Source organism: Alosa alosa, chromosome 4, assembly GCF_017589495.1.
Source record: "Alosa alosa isolate M-15738 ecotype Scorff River chromosome 4, AALO_Geno_1.1, whole genome shotgun sequence".
Classification (NCBI taxonomy): Eukaryota; Metazoa; Chordata; class Actinopteri; order Clupeiformes; family Clupeidae; genus Alosa; species Alosa alosa.
The window spans coordinates 11,051,289-11,071,866 of record NC_063192.1 but is presented as its reverse complement, the minus strand read 5'-3'; the positions used below and the strand labels follow the sequence as shown (position 1 = coordinate 11,071,866).

General features: G+C 42.0%; 3 protein-coding genes across 5 annotated transcripts; 1 reads left to right on the top strand and 2 right to left on the bottom strand.

The window, feature by feature from the left end:
- Nucleotides 1-318: 318 nt before the first annotated feature.
- On the bottom strand, nucleotides 319-8,841 carry htr6 (5-hydroxytryptamine (serotonin) receptor 6). The gene is given in 4 exon segments (XM_048241647.1): nucleotides 319-427; nucleotides 430-696; nucleotides 6,581-6,715; nucleotides 7,397-8,841. Coding segments are annotated over 4 exon segments (1,452 nt in total). The 5' UTR covers nucleotides 8,345-8,841; the 3' UTR covers nucleotides 319-325.
- Nucleotides 8,842-10,246: 1,405 nt separating this feature from the next.
- Nucleotides 10,247-12,973, bottom strand: micos10 (mitochondrial contact site and cristae organizing system subunit 10). The gene is made up of 4 exons (XM_048241830.1): nucleotides 12,740-12,973; nucleotides 11,168-11,215; nucleotides 10,868-10,977; nucleotides 10,247-10,767 (listed from the first exon to the last, which is right to left on the bottom strand). The coding sequence occupies exons 1-4, from the start codon at nucleotides 12,801-12,803 to the stop codon at nucleotides 10,759-10,761; spliced, it is 231 nt and encodes a 76-aa protein (XP_048097787.1). The 5' UTR covers nucleotides 12,804-12,973; the 3' UTR covers nucleotides 10,247-10,758.
- A 360-nt stretch (nucleotides 12,974-13,333) lies between these two features.
- LOC125293735 (F-actin-capping protein subunit beta-like) lies at nucleotides 13,334-19,849 on the top strand. Of its 3 annotated transcripts, none has more exons than XM_048241827.1 (10): nucleotides 13,334-13,503; nucleotides 14,130-14,219; nucleotides 15,305-15,426; nucleotides 15,548-15,661; nucleotides 16,071-16,212; nucleotides 16,342-16,458; nucleotides 16,916-16,981; nucleotides 17,102-17,178; nucleotides 17,567-17,670; nucleotides 18,858-19,849. In XM_048241827.1, exons 1-9 carry the CDS (start codon nucleotides 13,501-13,503, stop codon nucleotides 17,664-17,666), a joined length of 831 nt encoding a protein of 276 aa, XP_048097784.1. In that variant the 5' UTR covers nucleotides 13,334-13,500; the 3' UTR covers nucleotides 17,667-17,670; nucleotides 18,858-19,849. The 3 variants fall into 3 exon arrangements, with proteins under 3 accessions (XP_048097784.1, XP_048097785.1, XP_048097786.1); XM_048241828.1 differs by having other exon boundaries at nucleotides 17,567-17,674; nucleotides 18,858-18,934; XM_048241829.1 differs by lacking the exon at nucleotides 17,567-17,670.
- The last annotated feature ends 729 nt before the right edge of the window (nucleotides 19,850-20,578 follow it).

Here is a 20,578-nt window from a genome sequence, read left to right as displayed (position 1 = left end):
CATCCCCCCAAAAAAGGAAAACAAAGCCCCTATGTTTGTCTTCAGACCCCTCCAACTAACCCCCCTCGCACCCCACTGTCCATCTCAGCTTCTCTCGACCATCAGACTTCCCAGTTAGCCCCCCCCTCCCCTTCCACACACACACACACACACACACTCTCCTTAGTCCCAGTCAGTCATGGGAAGAGATGAGGCTAGGGCCACCTCATCTTCTCTCTGTCCTCTACTCCTTTTACCTCTCTGTACATCACTAGCTTTCTATCCATCCGGGCCCACCCCCCCACACACACACACACACACACACACCCCAACCCCTCCCCTCCCCTCAATCCAGCACGTCGACCTGATTGGGCAGCAGCAAGGGCAACTCAATGCGAGCCTGCTCGGCATCCAGCAGGTTGACCGCGTCGGTGGCGGTGGCCGTGGCTCGGGCTGCAGGGGCTCGTCGGAGCTGAGCGACGCCGGCTCGGAGGGCAGCTGCGGCTCGCCCGAGTTGCGCAGCGAGAGCGAGAGCGGCGGTGAGGGCCGGCGGGGCACGCGTCCGGCCGAGGACGGGCAGCAGGGCAGCAGACGGCCCAGGGCGCGCTTGAAGTTGCGCATGAACAGAGGATAGATGATGGGGTTCATGGTGCTGTTGCAGTAGCCCAGCCAGGTGATGGCGTCAAAGAGGGTGGCGGGGACGCACTCGCACACAGCCTGAGGGAAGAGGAGAATGGAGAGCAGGATGGGACAATAGGTAAGTGATGGGGAGGAGGAGTGGGATAGGTCAAGACTATGGGGCCTTGAGATGTATTTTTAAATGCACATACACAGACACAAACGCATATGAACACAAAGCAACAGGACACAAAGCATGAGGACAAATGCGAGAAGGTAATGTTAGTCAGGGGGCCTATGTGGTTTCTGTGGGATTGAAATGTTAATTTTTGGAGAGTGGTGGTCTTTCTGTCCTATCGAACATGGAGAAAAAGTATGTCTCCATTTTTTTTACCTGTTTTAACGCTATTTTTTGTGAAATTGTATATTTCACTATAATTAACACCATAAATTTCACCTTAATCACTGGCTATGTTGAATAAAGTTCACAAAACCAGTTATTTTCTTATTTTCAACAGTGATGATTGATTTTTTGATGATTGATGATTCAACAGTGATGATTGTATGTCAGTATTATGATTGTATGTCAAACAATTAGAGATAAGATCAATAACCAATCAGTTTCACCAAATACACATACTCCATTTCTGAAAGATAGCAAAATCACAGATGAGACCTCAAACAACATTTAATTCATTTACATATACACAACATATTAGATCTCACCTCCACAATTTCCTCATCAAAATCTACAACTAGTCTACTAAACCCTATTTGTAGGCTACTCACCTTCTTAAGACTGGTCTCCCCTTCCTGGATAATGTTTTGTTCTGGATTATAAATAATTCTATCAGGGCATGTAGCTACCGCAGTTGTTTAAGTTGTTTAATCTGTTATTAAGCCCTCCCTCAAAAAACCTAGCCTTGTATCGATACTGGTCCTCCTGGACCTCAGCGCTGCCTTTGACACCATAGACCATGACATACTACTTAGGCTTGAAAATTTGATAGGCATCAAAGACTCCGCACTCGCTTGGTTTAGATCATACCTTCCTAACCATCAACAATTTGTACAGGTCCATAATAAACTGCCTCAAGGCTCAGTACTGGGGCCCCTGTTGTTTAACAGATGATACATAACTATACCTCTCCATAAAACCTGATGAAAGCCAAACTTGACACATGTATAAGAGATATAAAGACATGGATGACGAATAATTTCCTGCTTTTGAACTCAGATAAAACAGAAGTCATTAGGTTCCAAAAAGATTAGGGATATCCTATCCACAAAACAGGCTACATATAGTGGATCTTCCACTGACCACATCCACAAGTGTTAAAAACCTGGGAGTTATAATTGACCAAGACCTACAGTGGGCATCGCTTTCAAATGGCCACTTCAGTCGCGCATTAAGGCGTGAAGCTGCGTGAAGCTTTACCACTTTCAGCCACTGTACATCGCTCTGCCTGCCGCCCCTTCTGAAAAAGCTCGATTTACCTCGATTTAGGCTACTTGGGTATGGCCTAAGGCTTGACTACTGGTAACGAAAATCGTAATCGAAATTTGCTGTCTACATTATTATCAGTGTTAAGCAACTACGCAAATCAAAACAGTGGTGTGATAATTGAGCCAGTAGAGAAATAACTGTTCAGAATTAATCTGTAGCCTTGGGTAGGCTTCTGCAACGTTTTAACAGGCTACTCTATAGAGGCTTAGACAACTATGACCCACGTTTTGGTTTCGTAAATTGATTTGCCTTACTTCTTGACTGCAATGTAGTCAATTGACTGCTTGACATGTCATTTTTATTTTTCTGTACAATAAACAAATACATCTGCTTTATGTCGCAGAATTACATTAATATTTGGAACTTACATAGACCTAGTCCAATGCATCGTTACACTACGTTAGTGTTTCCCAAAACCATAGTAGCAACGAACGTTCGCAACCACTATCGTAAAGTTGTGTAGTTACAACTACACCTCTCTGTGTGGTAGAATGCTAGTAGAAGCATAGTTCCAGGGATCTTCATGTCAAAGACGCCACTGACGCCTTATTTGTTTGAAAATTAATAATTTGCAACCATTCCATATATTTATATTTCTAACCACCATACATCCATATTTTAAAATGCCCCAGGCAGAAAATACATAAATTAAAAGTCAATTTGCAGCCATGTGCAAGTAAGTAAAAGTCACACACCAGCAGATAATAATAAGGTGGTGCGCACTTTTTGACGAGTCAGCTGAGAATATAGCCTTTGATTTTCATTGGGGGGTCCTTGTTAGTTTACGCAATACTTGTTAGTATTGAGTATAAAACAATTAAGAAACCCTATACAAAAAGTACTTCATACTATCATAAAAAATTGTTAAAACGAATAGCATTTTGCAACTTGACAAAACACTGGATTAAATATCGTAGGCACAGGGGAAAACTTGTACATCCATTGGCCCGTGGGGAGATCACATGCCAGTTGCCTCTCCCTTCAGTGCTATGACTCATTCGGCTGTGAGCTTGTTTCGCCAAAAAAAAAACCCCTCTATTGTAGATATCAATGCGTCTTTGTTCATGGGTTTGTCCTCACAGCAGAGGCTTAGACAACTATGACCCACGTTTTGGTTTCGTAATTTGCCCTACTTATTGACTGCAATGTAGTCAATTGACTGCTTGACAGGTTATTTTTATTTTTCTGTACAATAAACAAATACATCTGCTTTATGCTGCAGAATTACTCACTTGGCCAGCCTATAGAACGGGCACATTTTGGAGAGAATAGAGAATGTACGCACGCAAGAATCTGTAGGCTATTTGTGGCTGGTTACCAGCAAACAATGTTTAATGCATTAACTCAAGACGTCAAACCTTTTCTAATCAATACAAACAGAAAGGATGCAGCAGGCAGCAAATATAGAAGAGTCATTTTCAGTGGAAGAACAAAATGCTGAATGAAGCCCAAAGATATGAAGGCATATCTGGCAAGTTGTTATTTTTTGAAGACGTAAATGGTTGGGCTATAGGCCTAGTTTGCAAGAAGGAGACAAAGAGTGAGCATGCCACACTATCCACAGCTGTGGTAAGGGGTTGGAGGATTACTGTTAGCGCAGGATTTATATAAAATTCTTCAACAGAAGGCCTGCCTCGAATGCAGGCTTGCCCAAAAAAAAAGGCCTGTGGTTTGCGCAGCCTACAGTAAGGTCAGTGAGTTAGGAGTCCTCTAGACTTCTTTTAAGCTGTCTCAGAGGTGGAAAGTTGCGTTCGTTGGGGGCAGGGCCGGATTAACACTGTAGCAGTAATCACATGAAACAGATCACCAAAACTTAATTTTACCATTTAAGGAACATTTCAAAGATAAGGAAGTCATTATTCTTACCAGACGCTGAGAAATTAATGTTTTGTCATCTCAAGGATAGACTATTGCAATGCTATTTCAATGCTATTATGCTGGCTGTAATAATACCTGTCTAAAGAGCTTACAGCTTATTCATGTGCAGCTGCTCACACACAAAAAAATATGAACATATTTCCCCCATCCTAGCATCTTTACACTGGCTACCTGTTAAGTCATTGACTTCAAAATATTACTTATAGTTCTTGGTTGGTTGCCTGGATTGAGAGGACACCTCATGAAGACACTCTTTTGTCTGCTTCTGACAGAAGAAGCACTTATCTATGCTGGCAGCAGCTGCTGCTGAACAAGTGTACAAAGTCCCTCTAGATGGACTTGATGCAGTTGCAGGTGTTGCTGCAGGTTCAGAAGATGGTCTATCACGTCTTTTCTGAAGACACTGAGTCCTGCCTGCTTCACATGATTTCTAGTAGCGAATATTAGCATGCTGCAGATGATCACTGTTACAGGTGGATTTGTAGCAGTTCCTGTGCCAAACTGCTTTGTTCTGTTGTAAAATAACTGCACTATAACAATGTAATCGTTGGCTGATCTGTGATCCCCATCTCCATACTCTCTCATGGACAAAAACAAGAAAATTGGCATATGTCTCTAGTGATGGGTCATTCACCAGTCTACACATATCTGCCATTGGATACATAGCCCAAAATCTGTTTCTTTTAGAATATGTGTGCCATCACCTGACTAACAGAAAGACGTACCTCAGAATATAACCTAATATGTGCCACCATGAACTATGAAAATGTGCTTGCTCAAATGTAGGAGTCTAGAAGGTCACTAATATCACCAACCATGAAGAACAGAGCACTATGTGCTTCAGGTTATTCGATATTCTAAATTCTATCACTGCCAGCTATCATCAGCCAACTGTCACTGGTAGTCAGGGATGGATTACTGCACGGGCCTACCGGGCCCAAGCCCAGGGGCCCAAGGAGTCAGGGGGCCCAAGCCATTGCATGGAATCATTGCCTCAATATCAACACATCATATCAACACATGAATCTGATTGAACTAAAGTATTGGCCATCCCCAAAATGCACCAGAATACAGGAAATCACATCAAATAAATTTAAAAAAAATGTCCCCCACAACAATTAGTGGGGGGCCCTTAATACATCTGGGCCCAGGGGCCTGAAAGTTCATAATCCGTCCATGCTGGTATCTCTCTTTCTCTCTCTCTCTCACACACACACACCTGTCTGTTTGTCTATCTGATCCTTTACCCTTTCTTTTCTTCACACTTACATAGGCTACGGAAGGCCTTATAGACTTCAGCTGATACTATGTAAAAGTTTATTAAATTTGATTTAACAGAGATCTCTGCACTTTGTGCTCTGAATGGGTGTAGACAAGAACTGACAAAGCAGGCTAGGCCTACACTCAAGGATATTGGATATTGAAGTATTATTTTTTAAGCGGACAATTTCGAGAATTTTAGGCACAATTTCTTGTTAAAGAGATCAATCATCAGCCTAAAAATGTTTTGTAATGTTGTATTGTTTATGTGGCTCACTTTTGCACACTACCTTGTAGAATATGTTTGCTTTTTGACACCAAACCCTATGCTATAATACCAGCAATGTGAGGTTTATGGACAAAACACCAAATTTGACCTTTTCTGAATTTGACCTTTGATTTGGGTCCTTCAAAACCCCTAGAACAAAGATATAATACTCTCCAAAAATTAACATGCGAATCCCACAGGCCCTCAAATTAGACACATAGGCCCCCCTACTATGTGCTCACAGCAGGGATAGAAGGAGAATGATGAGGGAAGGAAGTACGGACTGCAACACAGAAAAGGAGGTGGGGGGGGTGTATGTGCCGTTCACACAGCACATTGACTGTGAAGGATGGGTGGAGAGATTCATCTTGTGGGAGAGGAGAGAGAGAGAGTGGGGGGGACGCAGATGGAAGCTGATATGACTGGATCGTTGAAAACTGGAGGGGGTGGGTGTAATTATAGAATCTAATAGCTGCCTATTCATGCCTAATGCTTATTCGTCCCCGTTTGGATCACTTTGCACGTACTAATGAAGAAACAAACAGACGCTAACAAGACGAGATGAAGGTCATCCTCGTAATCCGGGATTACCAGATTTTGTGTTTCCTTTCTCATGCCACAACATAGGAAACAGCCTCAAAGAAATGATGAGGGACCAATACACGCACACCTGATGGATCAGCACATCACACAAACAGTAAACACCAAGCATGGTTGAGACATCTCAAGATATTTTCTGCCGAGGCAAAACTACTGTCTTTAAAGGAGCACAGCCGTTTTTGTCATGCAGCTCGTCTGTGTGTGTTTAGACATGTAAAAGCAGCACAATGCAGTTCTTTGACCTTAAAATAACAATTTCAAACTAATTTTGGTGTTACACATGGTGTCTGACATTTTAAATGTTCGTCTGGAATGCTTGATATTGTGCTATGTAATGTTGATCGGGTAGGATCATGACCTTTTTCGTCTTTTTTTGACGAACTGTGAACTGCTAAATAGTGATGAATGTTGACACTCAGGGGGGCAAAAATGCATTCTTCCACCTTGTTGCCTTAAAGCCAGCCACTTACCTGGGCCATGTTGGTGATGAAAAAAGGCAGCCAGGTGCTAAAGAAAAGTCCCAGCAGGACTCCCAGAGTCAGGCTGGCCTTTAATGCCCTCCTGCCCTGCCGGTGTGCCAGCCTGCGCTCGCTATTCACCGACAGCTGGGACCCAGAGAGAGAGAGAGCGAGAGAGGGAAAAGAATTAAAGAGTGAGACAGACAGGGGGATTTCAGTGCCACGGCGGGGCTGTATTCATCTCAGAACCATATATCCAACATCCCACCCTGTACCCTACCCCACCAGCCGACCATGATTATTTATTGGTAGAGTAATACATTACAAGGTCTCTCTTCTGTCCTCAATGACTGCCATCGTGCTCCCTCCATCCTAAAAGATCTTAATCTTCTCCACCACTCATCTCTCTCTAACACTGCATAAAGGATGAACATATTTTTATTTTTACTTTTTTCCCCTTCAATTAAATGGCCCTGGCTGCCTGTACTCTCTTTGCATGTGACCTCAGAGATGTGTTTTTATTCAAAACAGATTTATGTTAAAAGCTTTTTCACTTCTGGCTGTATACTTTCCTGCCTTTATTCACCAGTTGAAGGACAGTTGTATTTTTCATGAGGTGATCTCTGTGACTCTGCTGTGGATCTTGTGAAGATAATTGAAAGCATAAAGGCAAGGCCAAACTCAAGTGCAAAACAGTCGGGCAAGAAGGCGCACATAAACTCTTTCACATTTTCTTTTCTTTCTCCTTCTCTTGCATCTGTCCTTTTAGCCTTTCTTCACCATGCCCCCTCTTTCCCTACTTCCCACCTCCCCATAGGCAGTGCTCACCGGTGCGTGGCGCGAGGCAGGTGGGTCTGGCTGGCTGTAGTCGTCCCCGTCCGCGACGGCGTGCCCAGGGGAAGCTGGTCGCGATGGCTCCCCCGGGGAGTGCTGGGGATAGGCGGGGTGTGTGAGAGCCGCCACGCGGCGGGCTTGCCTCCGTGCCGCCAGCAGGATGCGGCAGTAGGTGAAGCAGATGGCTGTGGAGGGCAGGAAGAAGGTGAGACACGTGGCCACCAGGGCGAAGGGAAGCGTCACCCGCAGCCGGCACTGCACTGCAACACCCCCAGACGACGGAAGGTGCTGGAAATACGAGGGCGGATAGTGCGGGTCCGGGTAGCTCCCGTTTATGGCGCCAATTCCTGGCGCCGCACTCTGGTCGCCCTCCCCGCGGCCCAAGCTGTGCCAGTCCATCCGGATGGGCAGGAAGGAAGTGAGGGCGGCCAGCCCCCAGGCACCGCCCACCAGCAGGAGCGCGCGCGGTGGCGTCATCCGCTGCTTGTAACGCAGCGGCGAAATGATGAGCAAATAGCGGTCCAGGCTGATGACGCACAGGTTGAGGATGGACGCGCTGCAGCACATGACGTCGAAGCAGAGCCACACGGGGCAGAAGTCTACCCAGAGAACCCAGGCCCCGCACAGCACGTTCAGCATGGCCGGCGGCATCACCACTAGCGCCACCATCAGGTCGGAGAGGAACAGGGACACCAGGAAGCAGTTGGAGGTGCAGCGCAGCGAACGGTGTGCAAAGACCAACGCAATCAGGAGGATGTTGCCGCACGCCGTCATGAGGATGATGAGGGAGAGCATGACGGCCAGCAGCCATGGCCCGCTGCCACTGATGCTCCAGTCCCCACTGCCGCCACCGCCGGCCACTGCGTTGTCGTTGAAGTTGCCGTAAGGGTTGCCGATTGCTCCTGAGGCTGCCTCGACTCGAGGCAGTGTGGAGGCACTCATATCATTAGACACAAGCCTGCCTGTTTCCCCTTGTCTTCTCTCACCAAGGCTTTATTGCATCCTGTCTTTTCTTAAAAGGATGTCTTCTCCTGTCGCAAAAAATACTCACTAGGGCAGACAAATTCTTTTTTTTTTTAACTAACAATTGTTTTTTGGTCCCCAGGGAACTGGCAGGCTTACTTCAAGGAGTTGAGGTAAAATGAGTCATCTCATAGGTCCTTGTACAGGTTGGAAGGTACACTCCTAAAAAGCAAGAGTGAGGCAACGCTTTGGTAATCCTGTCTCTTTCCCCCGTTTTTTTTGCAAGGATGGAGCTGCGAGTGCATCACTGTCTGTCTCTCCAGCGCTCTGCTCCCAGTCAGAAAGATTGGAGCTCTTCCCTGTCAGTAGTCAGGCTTCATCGTGGCTTAGCACCAGTGTGAGCAATTCGGTGTCTGTCAGTGTATTTCAAAGCAGCGTGTCACGATGACACTCACTGAGGGAGGGCAACCGAGAGAGGTGGGCTACAGTAAGTGAGGGCGAGGGAGAGGGAGAGAATGAAAGAGGGAGGGAGAGGGAGAATGAAAAGGGAAAGAGAGAGAGAAAGACAAGGAGAAGGGGAGGGAAGGAGGGAGGGAGAAGTAGGCTGAATGGAAACAAGTGGGAAAGAATCAAGTAATTTTTAATTTTGCAACCCAACGGGTAATTTAAGCAGTGTGATTCTGTGGGTGGCTGCTTGGTGTGAGTGTGTGTTTGTGTGCATTTGCATTTTCTTCCCCTTTCCTATCACTTCAAAATGTGTACGCAAATGTGCAAAGCTAAGATGTTCTGCTGAGCCGATACTGAGAGAACATGCCATTGTATGTTGCTAATTGTGATCTGTGCCTCTGCCTACAAGTGCTCTACAGGTATGGGTGGCTTGCGTTCATGTGGCTTTCCTGGTAACCGCTCTGGCCCCCTAATCCCTGTGTCTGCCACTTCAGGGTGCCTGGAAGATCAGTGCCCTGCTTTTGGGCTTGGAGCGTGTCTGAGCATCCACCTCTTAATGCATACTTGGGAGAGGATTGAGATGAGGATTCACTAACAATGCAAATTCTTCATTACAAGAAGAGAGCTTTTTTTGGTACACGGCTGCTGTCAATTTGTACGATAAAACATTCATTCACTTCAGTGTGGACCTAAGCCAACATGTCTCCTAAAGGGGTCAGAAAATGAAGCCATTCAAAATAAAACTGCAAACGTTGTGCACAACTGATCACTAGTTAGCTTTGTGTTGTGATTGCACCAGTAATGTAACACCATTATACTTAAAAGAGCAAGTTATATTGTGTTTTGAAAGGTGTGTGCACTAACTTTGGGAATTTCATTTATATGTACACATCTGTTTTAGTTGAACTTCTTAATAATCCTCAGATGTTTACTGCGACCTGTCTCTCACAAAAACAAACTGGTCATATAAGAAATAATCTAAAAATACAATCAATTTCATGACAAACCATCTGGGATAGGCTTAGATCTTTTTAAAAAATGTATCACATAATATAAATTCCTTTGGCTATGAGGCAAAGATGAAAGAAAACATCATCTTAATTAACTTTTAATTAATTTAACATTATCTGAATGGTCTTGATGAAGGTGAGAAAATGCATCAATGCATTAATCTTAGAACAACCAGATTGCATCATCCATCATGGGTTTGATTTAATCAAAAGCAACCCAGCACTCCAAAACAACTGCCATTCCAACACAGACAGACTAGGATATATATTTTAATTGGTCTCTTTCATGTTTAACTATTACATATGCCGGCTTCAATAGGGTTACAATGCGTCGAAGTAAGAACTGAGAACATCAAAATAAATTCATTGGTGAAATCCATCTGAGTAGTCATTCATTTAGTTAAGGCAACAGAACAAGACCACATCCTTTGAGAGAAATAGAGCCTTTATTTACAAACATTATAGCATTCTAGATCCCTCCTTTCCCCACAGATTCAATGGAGGAGTGTGTAGAGCTTCAACATCTCTTCTAGTGCAGGACGATAGGATGGAATAATTGGAATTACTTAATATAGTCGTACAATTATGCAAACAGACACACACATACTCAAAGTTCTCACTCAATGTATCATCAAATGAAGAAAGAAAATAGCATTCACAGCTGGTCAAGCTGTTATGATGTTATTGGCAGGTAAAACTGGAACCATAGCAGGCAATATGTTCATCGTTTTGGTTACATTTCTGACCTAAATAACATTGCATATGTCCAGTGGTCCTTGTGTTTTTCAGAAGAAAAAAAATCATTGTATTAAATAAACAATGTCTGTCTTGCTCAGGCACATGGAGGGGTTGAACGGCAGATCAGTACACAGCATGACAATTAGCCTCTGAGATCAAAAAACAAATTACATAGCAGACCGCCTTGAGGAACAACTGCTACTGCTTCTGTAGAAACAGACAAGACCAAAATAAAAGAATTAATGTTATCATTTAATGACAGAGAAAGTCATTTTAGTCACTATCAAAGCAATTTCATACCACCAACCTTCAGAATGGTGTTGTAAAGGAGATAGTGTGATCTCAAGTCATTCTGGCAGTTTGAATAGGACATGCCAAGGCCAGCTCCTGTGCCAAATGCAATTGGCCATGTGCGACCTGAAGGAATTTATTTGCAGTTAATTTGTTTAATATGATAGAAAATTATAAATGGTATGATATAGCGACCTATAATATTATCTGGCAAGAGATATACTGTACATGCTTTACATTTGGGAGTTGCAGGGTACTGCATTAGTCATAACTGCCAGAACATTTCTTAAATGGGAAACTGTAGGGCGTAACTTACGTTTGAAGAAAACAACTGAAAAGACGATTCCTAAACCAAGACCAGCTCCTACAAGGAGAAAAAAGGAACTTGTTTAAGCACATTTTTAGAAAGACGTGTGACTGCAACCATGGTTACCGGTATATGGTGCAATCTATGGTGCAAACTGTATTGAAGTCAACTAGTGCTAATCATAAGGAGACCTACACAGCCTACATGTAAAATTCAAATTAGGGACAATGTACAACAAGCTGGTCATCATAGTAAAACTAACACAGTGAAGGAACGTGCACACACCCAAATAGAAGTGCTGGCCAGGACCATTTCAGTAAGGAGAAAATAGTTGCACACTCCTCTTTCTCTTTCACCATTCATTCAAAATCAATGTTTCAACAACATTTAGCATTTTTAATCAGGCAAGGACTTATAGCAGAGATTCTCAACCTTGTTAGGGCTAAGGCACACCAAAGAGCAAACCAAAACACCAAGGCATGGCACACTGACTTATGGTTACTGATTATAAAGTAATGTTATTCCACACACATTATTATAGGCTATAACAGGGGTGTTCATTCTCATACCTCACTATGCCTGACGGCACACTGGTTGAATACCACTAACTTATAGGAAAAGGATTTCCAGCCTGGATTTCTGTTTACTGCTTAATTTTGACGTATGAGCCTGGCAATAATTTGGTAGTTCATTAGTAGATGATAACATAAATGAGGACATTTGTGATCAAATGTACTAATGGTACAACTGATCCAGACTAGCCTACTTCATGACATTCTAATATTCAGGCAAATTCTGTCAATAGTATACTGCCCAGAGACATGACTCATCATAAGCAAAGTAGCATAGAATAACCCCAATCAATGATATGGTTCTCAACTAATCTGTTGCAGCTAATGCAGCTGGACGGACTGGATTTGTTTGCCTATTGAGTTTACCGTAACTATTGCTGGCTCCACCTATAAGTTTCAAACCAGTCTTCTTCAGTATTTAGCTCCTCTGTTAGCAGAGTCTTAAATGATTAAGCTTAATCAAAGTTTTATTCCTCTTGGGCACACACACAGGTGTCAACTGCATCTCAACACTTCTTTCAGCATCGTTTTTTGGTTAAATGATGGTTCAAACAAAAAATAAAAAGTAATGCAAGTGTCTCTTCTATTCATATCTGCCTGATGTTATGACTAGTAACCATCACTAGCATATTATTTGTTCCATATCAACTGATAAATGTCATGTTCATGTCATCTAAATCTTTAGAACATGACAGCTTTGATCAGGAGAGAACTACTAGTTGTATGGTAAATGGATTTGGTGCCAAACCGACATTAGTCTGACTAATCTTGAATTTAGTTACACACAAACAATCCATCGTAATATAACTGTACCGTCAACTTATCGTAAACCAATTATACAGTACTTATACAGTACCGCCTGATATGACTATGCATGACCTCAACTGAGTGCCCTTAGAGGCTAGATGGGCTAAATTGCTAACAGTTACCTGCCAGCTCACGTCACTGTTTTGACGCGAATTGTAATCAGATGCCGATAACTTCAGAAAATAATCGATGCAGCTCTTACCAATCTTAGCAGCACAGTCGGCGAGACAGCGATCCCACTTTTGTCCAAGTTCTTTTTCAGACATATTTGCAGCACTGCCTAAAGGGAGTAGCTCTATCCCAGTTTAGCCAACCAAGGTTTTATCATCATTGTCTTTCTCCGAAGAAATGATGGAAATAACACCGATAGATTGCTGCCACCTGCCGTTTGGGAAGCCAATAACAGCAGTGGCAGGCAGCATTTAATATATTTATGTTGCAGCCTAGAACTATGGAACATTGAAATTGGAGTTCAAATTAAGCATGTCAGAATATCTGGGAATTCCTTTTTGTGCCATCTTGCCATCTTACTTTTTACAGGAGAATATAGGCTGCATGAGGTCTCTAGATTGATTTCACCATCTTAGATAGCCAAACAAGTCGGGGGTCATTATTTCTGAACTGATATAATTTTCTGAACATAAACAGGGCAGAGTTACTGCCCGCAAGGCCTCATCGTATGCCCCATAAGCACTGTTTTAAAAAAATGTAAACTTGCTTCCATACTTGGCCATGCTTTATTTAATGCCTTCTGATTGGTCAGTAAATATTGAGTATTTAGTTACCCGGATTTAACCCTTACCTCTCCCGCTTTCACACTGTTGAGGAAGTGAATCTTTTGGGTTGGGTCTTGAAGTGCGGAGTTGACAAGTTGTCAAATATACAAGAATAACTCGTACGGGAATCTGTTGCAGAAGATCGCAGTACCGCAAGTTCGATACGACAACAGCAACAACCGCAAAGATGGTAAGGCTTGTGTGCCGTTTATGAGAGGAGTGGGCGCAAACTTGGCAGCCAAAGTTTAAGTTACTGTACTTGGTGTCTGAAACACATGCAATGCAGTATGGACAAAGATCTTTAACCCTCTGGTATGGACGTCTGTAAAATGTATCAAGCAGCGCGTTCGTTTACATGTTGCCATAAAATAAGCTAACGTTACATGCTAGGGAAATCCTTTTTTTGTTGAAACATACACATCTCAAATGACCTTTCTGTGAACTATGCAGTGTTGTCAATGTTGCCAGAATGTAATTAATTGCAAATTTAACGTTTGCTTGATCAGAAAAATAACCTAAATTGTCCTATATAACGTCCCGTTCTTTCTAGTCTGTTTGCAGGTTAAGGATGATTTAAGTATTACATACGGTTGTTTCCTCTAGTGTAGGCTATGTTTTATAGTTTCTCAGCATAGCAATTTCTTAGCATAGCATTTCTTTTGAAGGTTAGCTTTAAGTAAATAGTTTGTCTCCAAGTTGGGTAGCCTAATGGTACAATACGGTCTTCTATCTGATTTAATCAGCAAAAAATGGATTTGTCTCAACTGTCAGCTCTCCCTTGGCTCCACTGCTGAGAATATTGTTATATTTGTTCAGAATGATCAACAGCTGGATTGCGCCCTGGATTTGATGAGGCGCCTGCCTCCTCAACAAATTGAAAAGAACCTCAGTGATCTCATTGACCTGGTGAGTAAAATAAGGAACCAAACAAAAATGAAGGGCCCCACAGCAGACACTTTCCAAAGAATTGTAGTAATTACACTTAATCAAGAAATTGAGGTGTCACAGTTTCTGTCATCTCTTGTTTTCGTGTTTGTTGTAAAAATTAGTATTAGAAATGCACATAAATTGAATATTCCTTACTTTGGCAACATCAAAGGAACATTGATTTTTTGCATCTGTAGACAATATAAAAGGCTCATAAAAACATATAGAAATGTACACACAAATAAAAAGAAAAGCCATGTCAGGAAGCTCAGAATACACAGTGATATAGGGACACAAACTTTATGTGATTCTGATTGCAAAACTACTCACTTCCCTTTACATGCACAACAGTTAATGGCATTATCATGGACATTCTCCTATTCCAACTAACTATCTTACACAAGACCAGAGAACACGTACTGTACAGCTGCAAATCTCTGAAGATAATCTCTGACAGTTATTCCACTTGCAAGAGGGGTTCCAGTTCTCCTGTAGATAGTGAAACCTGGGACCCCAGACAGTAATCTCACACAGTTTTGGTTTCTATTTAGTGATTCAAGACCTGATTCATGCTTCAGTGGAAGGTTGGTTTTGGGAGGGGAGGACTGATGCCTGTGTTTCTCCAGGGCATAATTATATGTAGCTCGTCTTTTAAAAAAGGGAGGGAGCGGGTTTCGTCCCTACATAGAAGTTGGGAGTACACAAGGATGAGAGCACCGGATCCCACTTTATTAACCAGTCATGGAATGAGTCAGCACTGAAACACACATTCTAACATCAACATACCGGTACATGACAGGGCCGAGAGTCGTGCCGAAGTTAATTAATAAAAGATAGATGGATCGGTCTCATCCAGAGTCCCCGCCTTGATGTAGCTTTCTGCTAACTATATCGCCGCCAAACCCAGGCCCCGTGGGTTTTGTGTGAACAACCAAATAAACCTAGGTGTACAAATAAAGTAACTTGACCTGATGTAAAGCATTAAAACATACATTGTCCATAACTGTAGACTCTGTTAGTGGTCAACTGTCCTGACTTCAGAATGTTTTCTCTTGTTTATTCAGGTGCCCAGCTTATGTGAGGATCTCCTTTCCTCTGTAGACCAACCCCTTAAGATTGCCAGAGACAAGACAGTGGGCAAGGATTACCTACTCTGTGACTACAACAGAGATGGAGATTCCTATAGGTCAGTGTCAGGCTCTGATTTGGGTTTCTTCCTATTCATCTTTATCAGTAACTTTTATTGTTAAACATATTTTTTTGTGCAGAACATTTCATACAACAACCTTTCATTCCTCATGTCACAGGTCTCCGTGGAGTAATAAATATGAACCACCAATTGAAGATGGTGCTATGCCATCTGCTCGCTTGCGCAAACTGGAGGTGGAGGCTAACAATGCCTTTGATCAGTACCGAGATCTGTGAGTATTCCTTGTCAATGATCTCGATATGCATTTAATAGTCAACAGCTATAGCCCATCAGTTTGCATTTTATAATGCCAATTGCAATTTTACACACAACTGTCATTAGTAACTATTTACAAACATTACTAAGGTTAATACATGCTTTATACAAAGCAATTGGATGTCAAGTTTAGAGTTTAGCCTTTACTTTTAAAGGTAGGGTTAGCCATGGTAAGCGATTTCAAACGTCTGCTTAGAAACATAAACATAGAAATAAACAACGCAACGTCATCTAGCATCACTTACCCTACCTTTAATCACAGACTGAGATTTCTTTCCTACTTCATTTATCTACTAACTTTGTTTGGATTAAGTTTAATCTCTTTCAAAGTTCATTCAAATCTAAGAAACACCTGTATGTTTCAGGTACTTTGAAGGAGGTGTATCATCTGTCTATCTGTGGGATTTGGATCACGGTTTTGCAGGTGTGATTCTCATCAAGAAGGCTGGTGATGGGTCTAAAAAAATCAAAGGCTGCTGGGATTCCATCCACGTCGTGGAGGTGCAGGTAGGGCGTGATCGGCTGATGGTAGATTTTGAAACTACTGTCTATTGCTTAAGACATGTTTGAGCCGGTAAGACTCCGCTAGTCTTGTGCAAGTTGTATTGACCTTGTTTGCCACTTCCACTTTGGCAGGAGAAATCCGGTGGACGCACAGCCCACTACAAGTTGACCTCAACAGTAATGTTGTGGCTTCAGACTACAAAGTCTGGCTCTGGCACTATGAACCTTGGGGGAAGTCTCACGAGACAGGTAACATCTCATACTGGATGTGTGCAAAAATAATTACAGACATCCACACCTCTAGATGTACATTATTTGCATACAGAAAAGGAAATGGCCCAAAGACTTGGTAATGTTAGCTGTAATAAATGTTCTCTTTATCAACAATGACGCCATACCGCCTCAAATAATCATGTCTCATTCTTGAAGGCATATTCTCCTACTATCTCAAAGTTAACAGACTGTATAAACTTTCATAAATAAAGAATAAAACTGTTATTACATGACATACTTTCATATAATCCCTTGTGTTGGCACTAGACTGAAAAATTTGACTTGTATGTCAAACGTGCCACAACTTAAGGAAATGTTTTGGTTTTAGTGTGCAAGAATAGGTCATGTGTTTCTAGACTGTTACATTTAGCTCTGTGGACTGGTTTGAGCTGCTCTTTATAGTTATCCTTATCTTTCTTTTGGTTCCACAAAGATGGAGAAAGATGACAACGTCGGAGATTCCGCCCCTCACATTGCTAACATCGGGCGTCTAGTTGAAGTAAGAGGATAATTTTTTATCTCAATGCAGTGTTACTTGCATTGTGTTTACCATCTCTTTTTTTAATGTCATAACTGTAAACTACTTTTTTCTCAAACCTTTTTTGAACCAACTTTTCAGGATATGGAAAATAAGATTCGTTCAACCCTTAATGAGATCTACTTTGGCAAGACGAAGGACATTGTCAATGGACTCAGGTAAGCGCATGTAAAACCTTATGACTGGTGATGGGATGAGTTATTCATCATGTTGAATCATCTACCTGGTTAGTCCACCTGCTAAGAGTGCATGAAATACAATGGTTGTGTATAAACAAAAATGATTGTGTGTGGCAAAGTATAGTGGCAGATCAACTACACTTCAGGAGATTTAATGACATGTTTTTCAAACTTTTTAAACTTCTATAAAAAATTGTATTGATTATGTTTTGCTTTCATTCAGTATATAATTTATTATTTTCTAGAATCACTTCCCAAAGTCTGTGGCAGCCTTTTTACACATCTAGGTTTCCCACCCTCTTCCCTTTCCTGCTGTTTTTCTGTGTCAGCTCTGTAAGCTTTCCTTTCTTTCCATTGTCTTTGTCAGATCTATTGAGTCTTTGCCCGATAACCAAAAGTTCCGTCAGCTCCAGAAAGAGCTGTCTCAGGTCCTCACCCAGCGCCAGACCTACATTCAGGAGGAGTAGGGCTGTAGGTACCTGGCCTATAAGGCCTACGCGCCAGGGGTGCGTTTCCCAAAACCATAGTTGCTAACCTGTTAGCAACTTGGTTGGTTGGCAATGGGAAATTGCATTGCAACCAACAAAGTTGCTAACTTAGTTAGCAACTATGGTTTTGGGAAACGCGCCCCAGTGTGATGTGTTCTGGCATGGTCCCTTTTGTGTGGTGCCAAATGCTGACTCGTTTTCCTGATGTGGTTACTAATGCAGTTTCAAGATTTGTTTGTTTGGTGTAGATGCGCAAAATCAGGCATCAAAGGTTGAACGATGGCAGTGGTTGAATATTTGAGTCTCGGAAGCTCCCAAGGGATGCGGTCGGAAAGGTCAGGAGCCCACCACTGCCTCAAATTAGGTTTACATCTGAGACAGGACCATCTCCGGCTTAGCTGAGTGTCAGGGTTGTCGTCTCATCAGGCTTGAGAACTGGGAGCATAGCTGGGTTCTATGTCACTTAAAGCCTTTTAGAAGTCTGTTATTGTCAGCAACTCTACTCAGATAGCTGAATCAGAAGCTCCTCTTTATCTCTCTCCTCACCTTTCTGCAGTCATTCCCTTCTTTTCTCCTTTCCCCCCTAGCGCATTCTTCTTAATCTGATGGTCTTAGACAAAGACTGTAGTGTCCTAGTATTATTTGCCTGTACTGCATGACTATGCTTTGACCCTACAATAACCTTTGAGTCATGTGTAGCCTTTGGCTCTCCATTAACAATGCATGAGTTATACAGTACAATACTGAACAGAGCCGTATTGAGTGATAAAAGGTTGAAAATTCATGTTTTTCACTGCTAATGAGAGTGTATAATGACCTGGACAGCGACCTGTATTAACTGTTATGCTAATATATGCTAATATAATATATGCTAACATGTGTTGTGTGAGATATGACACATAGATCGGATGTGGTGTTAACACAAATTGCACTTGTGGTTTTGAATCTATGGAGTGTTGCGTTCTTATTCACAGTATGCATAATGTCATGGTTACTAGATAAGTGTGTGTGTCAATCAGTCCATGTGTTATGTTTAGATACCACAGCCACAAAGTAGTTGACACATTAACAAACAAATGTTTATTAAACCAATGTTGATGATGGCATGAAGAGAATTGTTCACTGGATTGTGTGTTACAATCATAGTCATATCTGTGTTTCTCATTATAGGAGTGTGCAGACCCTGGCAGACAAGTCCAAACAAGAATTACTGCAAAAGGACCTGATCAGTCACATCAAACAACGCAAGCAGCTGGGTTAGAGAGGCTCACGACCTCTCCAGCTCCCCCTCCCACTCCCACTCTCTCTGCTTCTTCTGTCTAGGCCGCCGCCTGAGACTGGTCCTAACACTCGGGCCTGTCCTGCATAACAGTTTTCTTTGTTGCCTCTGGTCATTATGGATTTTATGTAAAAAATGTACATTTTCATTTAGCTGTGCTCCCGCCTTTATGATGCAGTTCACACTAAATAATGAACTTTCGGAAGAGTATCATGGTTTGTGAACTTATGAACATTTGTTGAACCCCTTGTAAATGGGCATTTAAAGGCAGGTTATGACTGCAGATATTATTGACGCTTTTGAGGTTCTTTTGAGATTTGCAAACGGTACAGAAACTTATTTTAATATTAATGCGTCTTACTCATCTTATTGAAAGGACATATTGGGTGAGTTTTATTTCTAAGTTTTCATGTATATCATTTATAGAGACTTTTATTCTTCACCCTGACAGGTAGCTGGGGAAGAAGCCTCTTTATCCAAAAGCCAATATTATTTTTGTATAAGTATGAATGAAAAGTATGTTGTGGCTTGTAACATTTGGTTTGAAGTCAACTGAAAATCATTTACTGACCCATCCTCTTATGATGGGTCAGTCGGGAAAACATTTGTAAATGCTGTGTGTTACTGTCCAATTTTGTTCTTCATTCTTGATCTGGTTAAGGTGTGAGGGATGGGAGAAGTTGCAGGCACAGAATATAGGTAACATTTTGTCCATGTTTAAACATATTTCTCTCCTAAAGGCTTTATTTTTTGTGCACTTTGCATTTTGTTTTGATATAGCTTTTTGTCTGCAGTGTGCCATTTATTGTATGCCAGTTGTAATTCTAACTTATAGACACATGGGGTCATTGTTCAGTAAAACGTGTATGTATTCAGACTGAAATATTGTATGCGATCATTGAAGCAGTGTAATGTTTGATCAGCAAGTAGGATGGTTTGCTCAAAACCTCAGAATTCACTTGTTCATGTCTGCAGTTTGATAGTATGTGCACACAGTAGATGTATGCAAGGAATGTAATAAGGAAGTTAAAACTAGTTGTAAAGTTATAAAACTAGGTCTGTTGGTAAATTACACTTAAAGGGTACTGTCATGCGTATAAATTAAATGTCATTCTAGGCATTTAAAGGAATTATCCGGAGTAAAATGCACTTTAGATCAATTTACGGATGATTGGGAGTACATACGTTGAGTTGACATCAAAATCATGTCATTCGGATGTGTTTTGAGAAAGTTCGATTTTACCGTTTTTAGTCAACTCGTTAGCCTGGAAGTGACCAGGGCAAGTCATTTCGCCACTACAAAACGCTATTTTTATACCTCTTCTACAGTTCCAAACAACATTACAGTTACGTGGTAGTGAGTAGAGGGTCCCTAAAAAACAAACCCGGTATCCCGGGTCTTTATGTGGTCGGATAGAGTCCAGAACGAATTTCATCAAGCCAGTACCTTTCCGGAAATGTTGCTGCTGCAGCTGGCGTCTTTAGGGGAAAGTCCGTAGGAGTCGATTGCCAAGTGTGGAGTAACACGCTCTGGAAATTCACAATTTCGTTGCGTTTTTTTTAATTTTTTTTTTTTATTTTTAAACATAGTCCAGTATTTCTTTCGAAAATA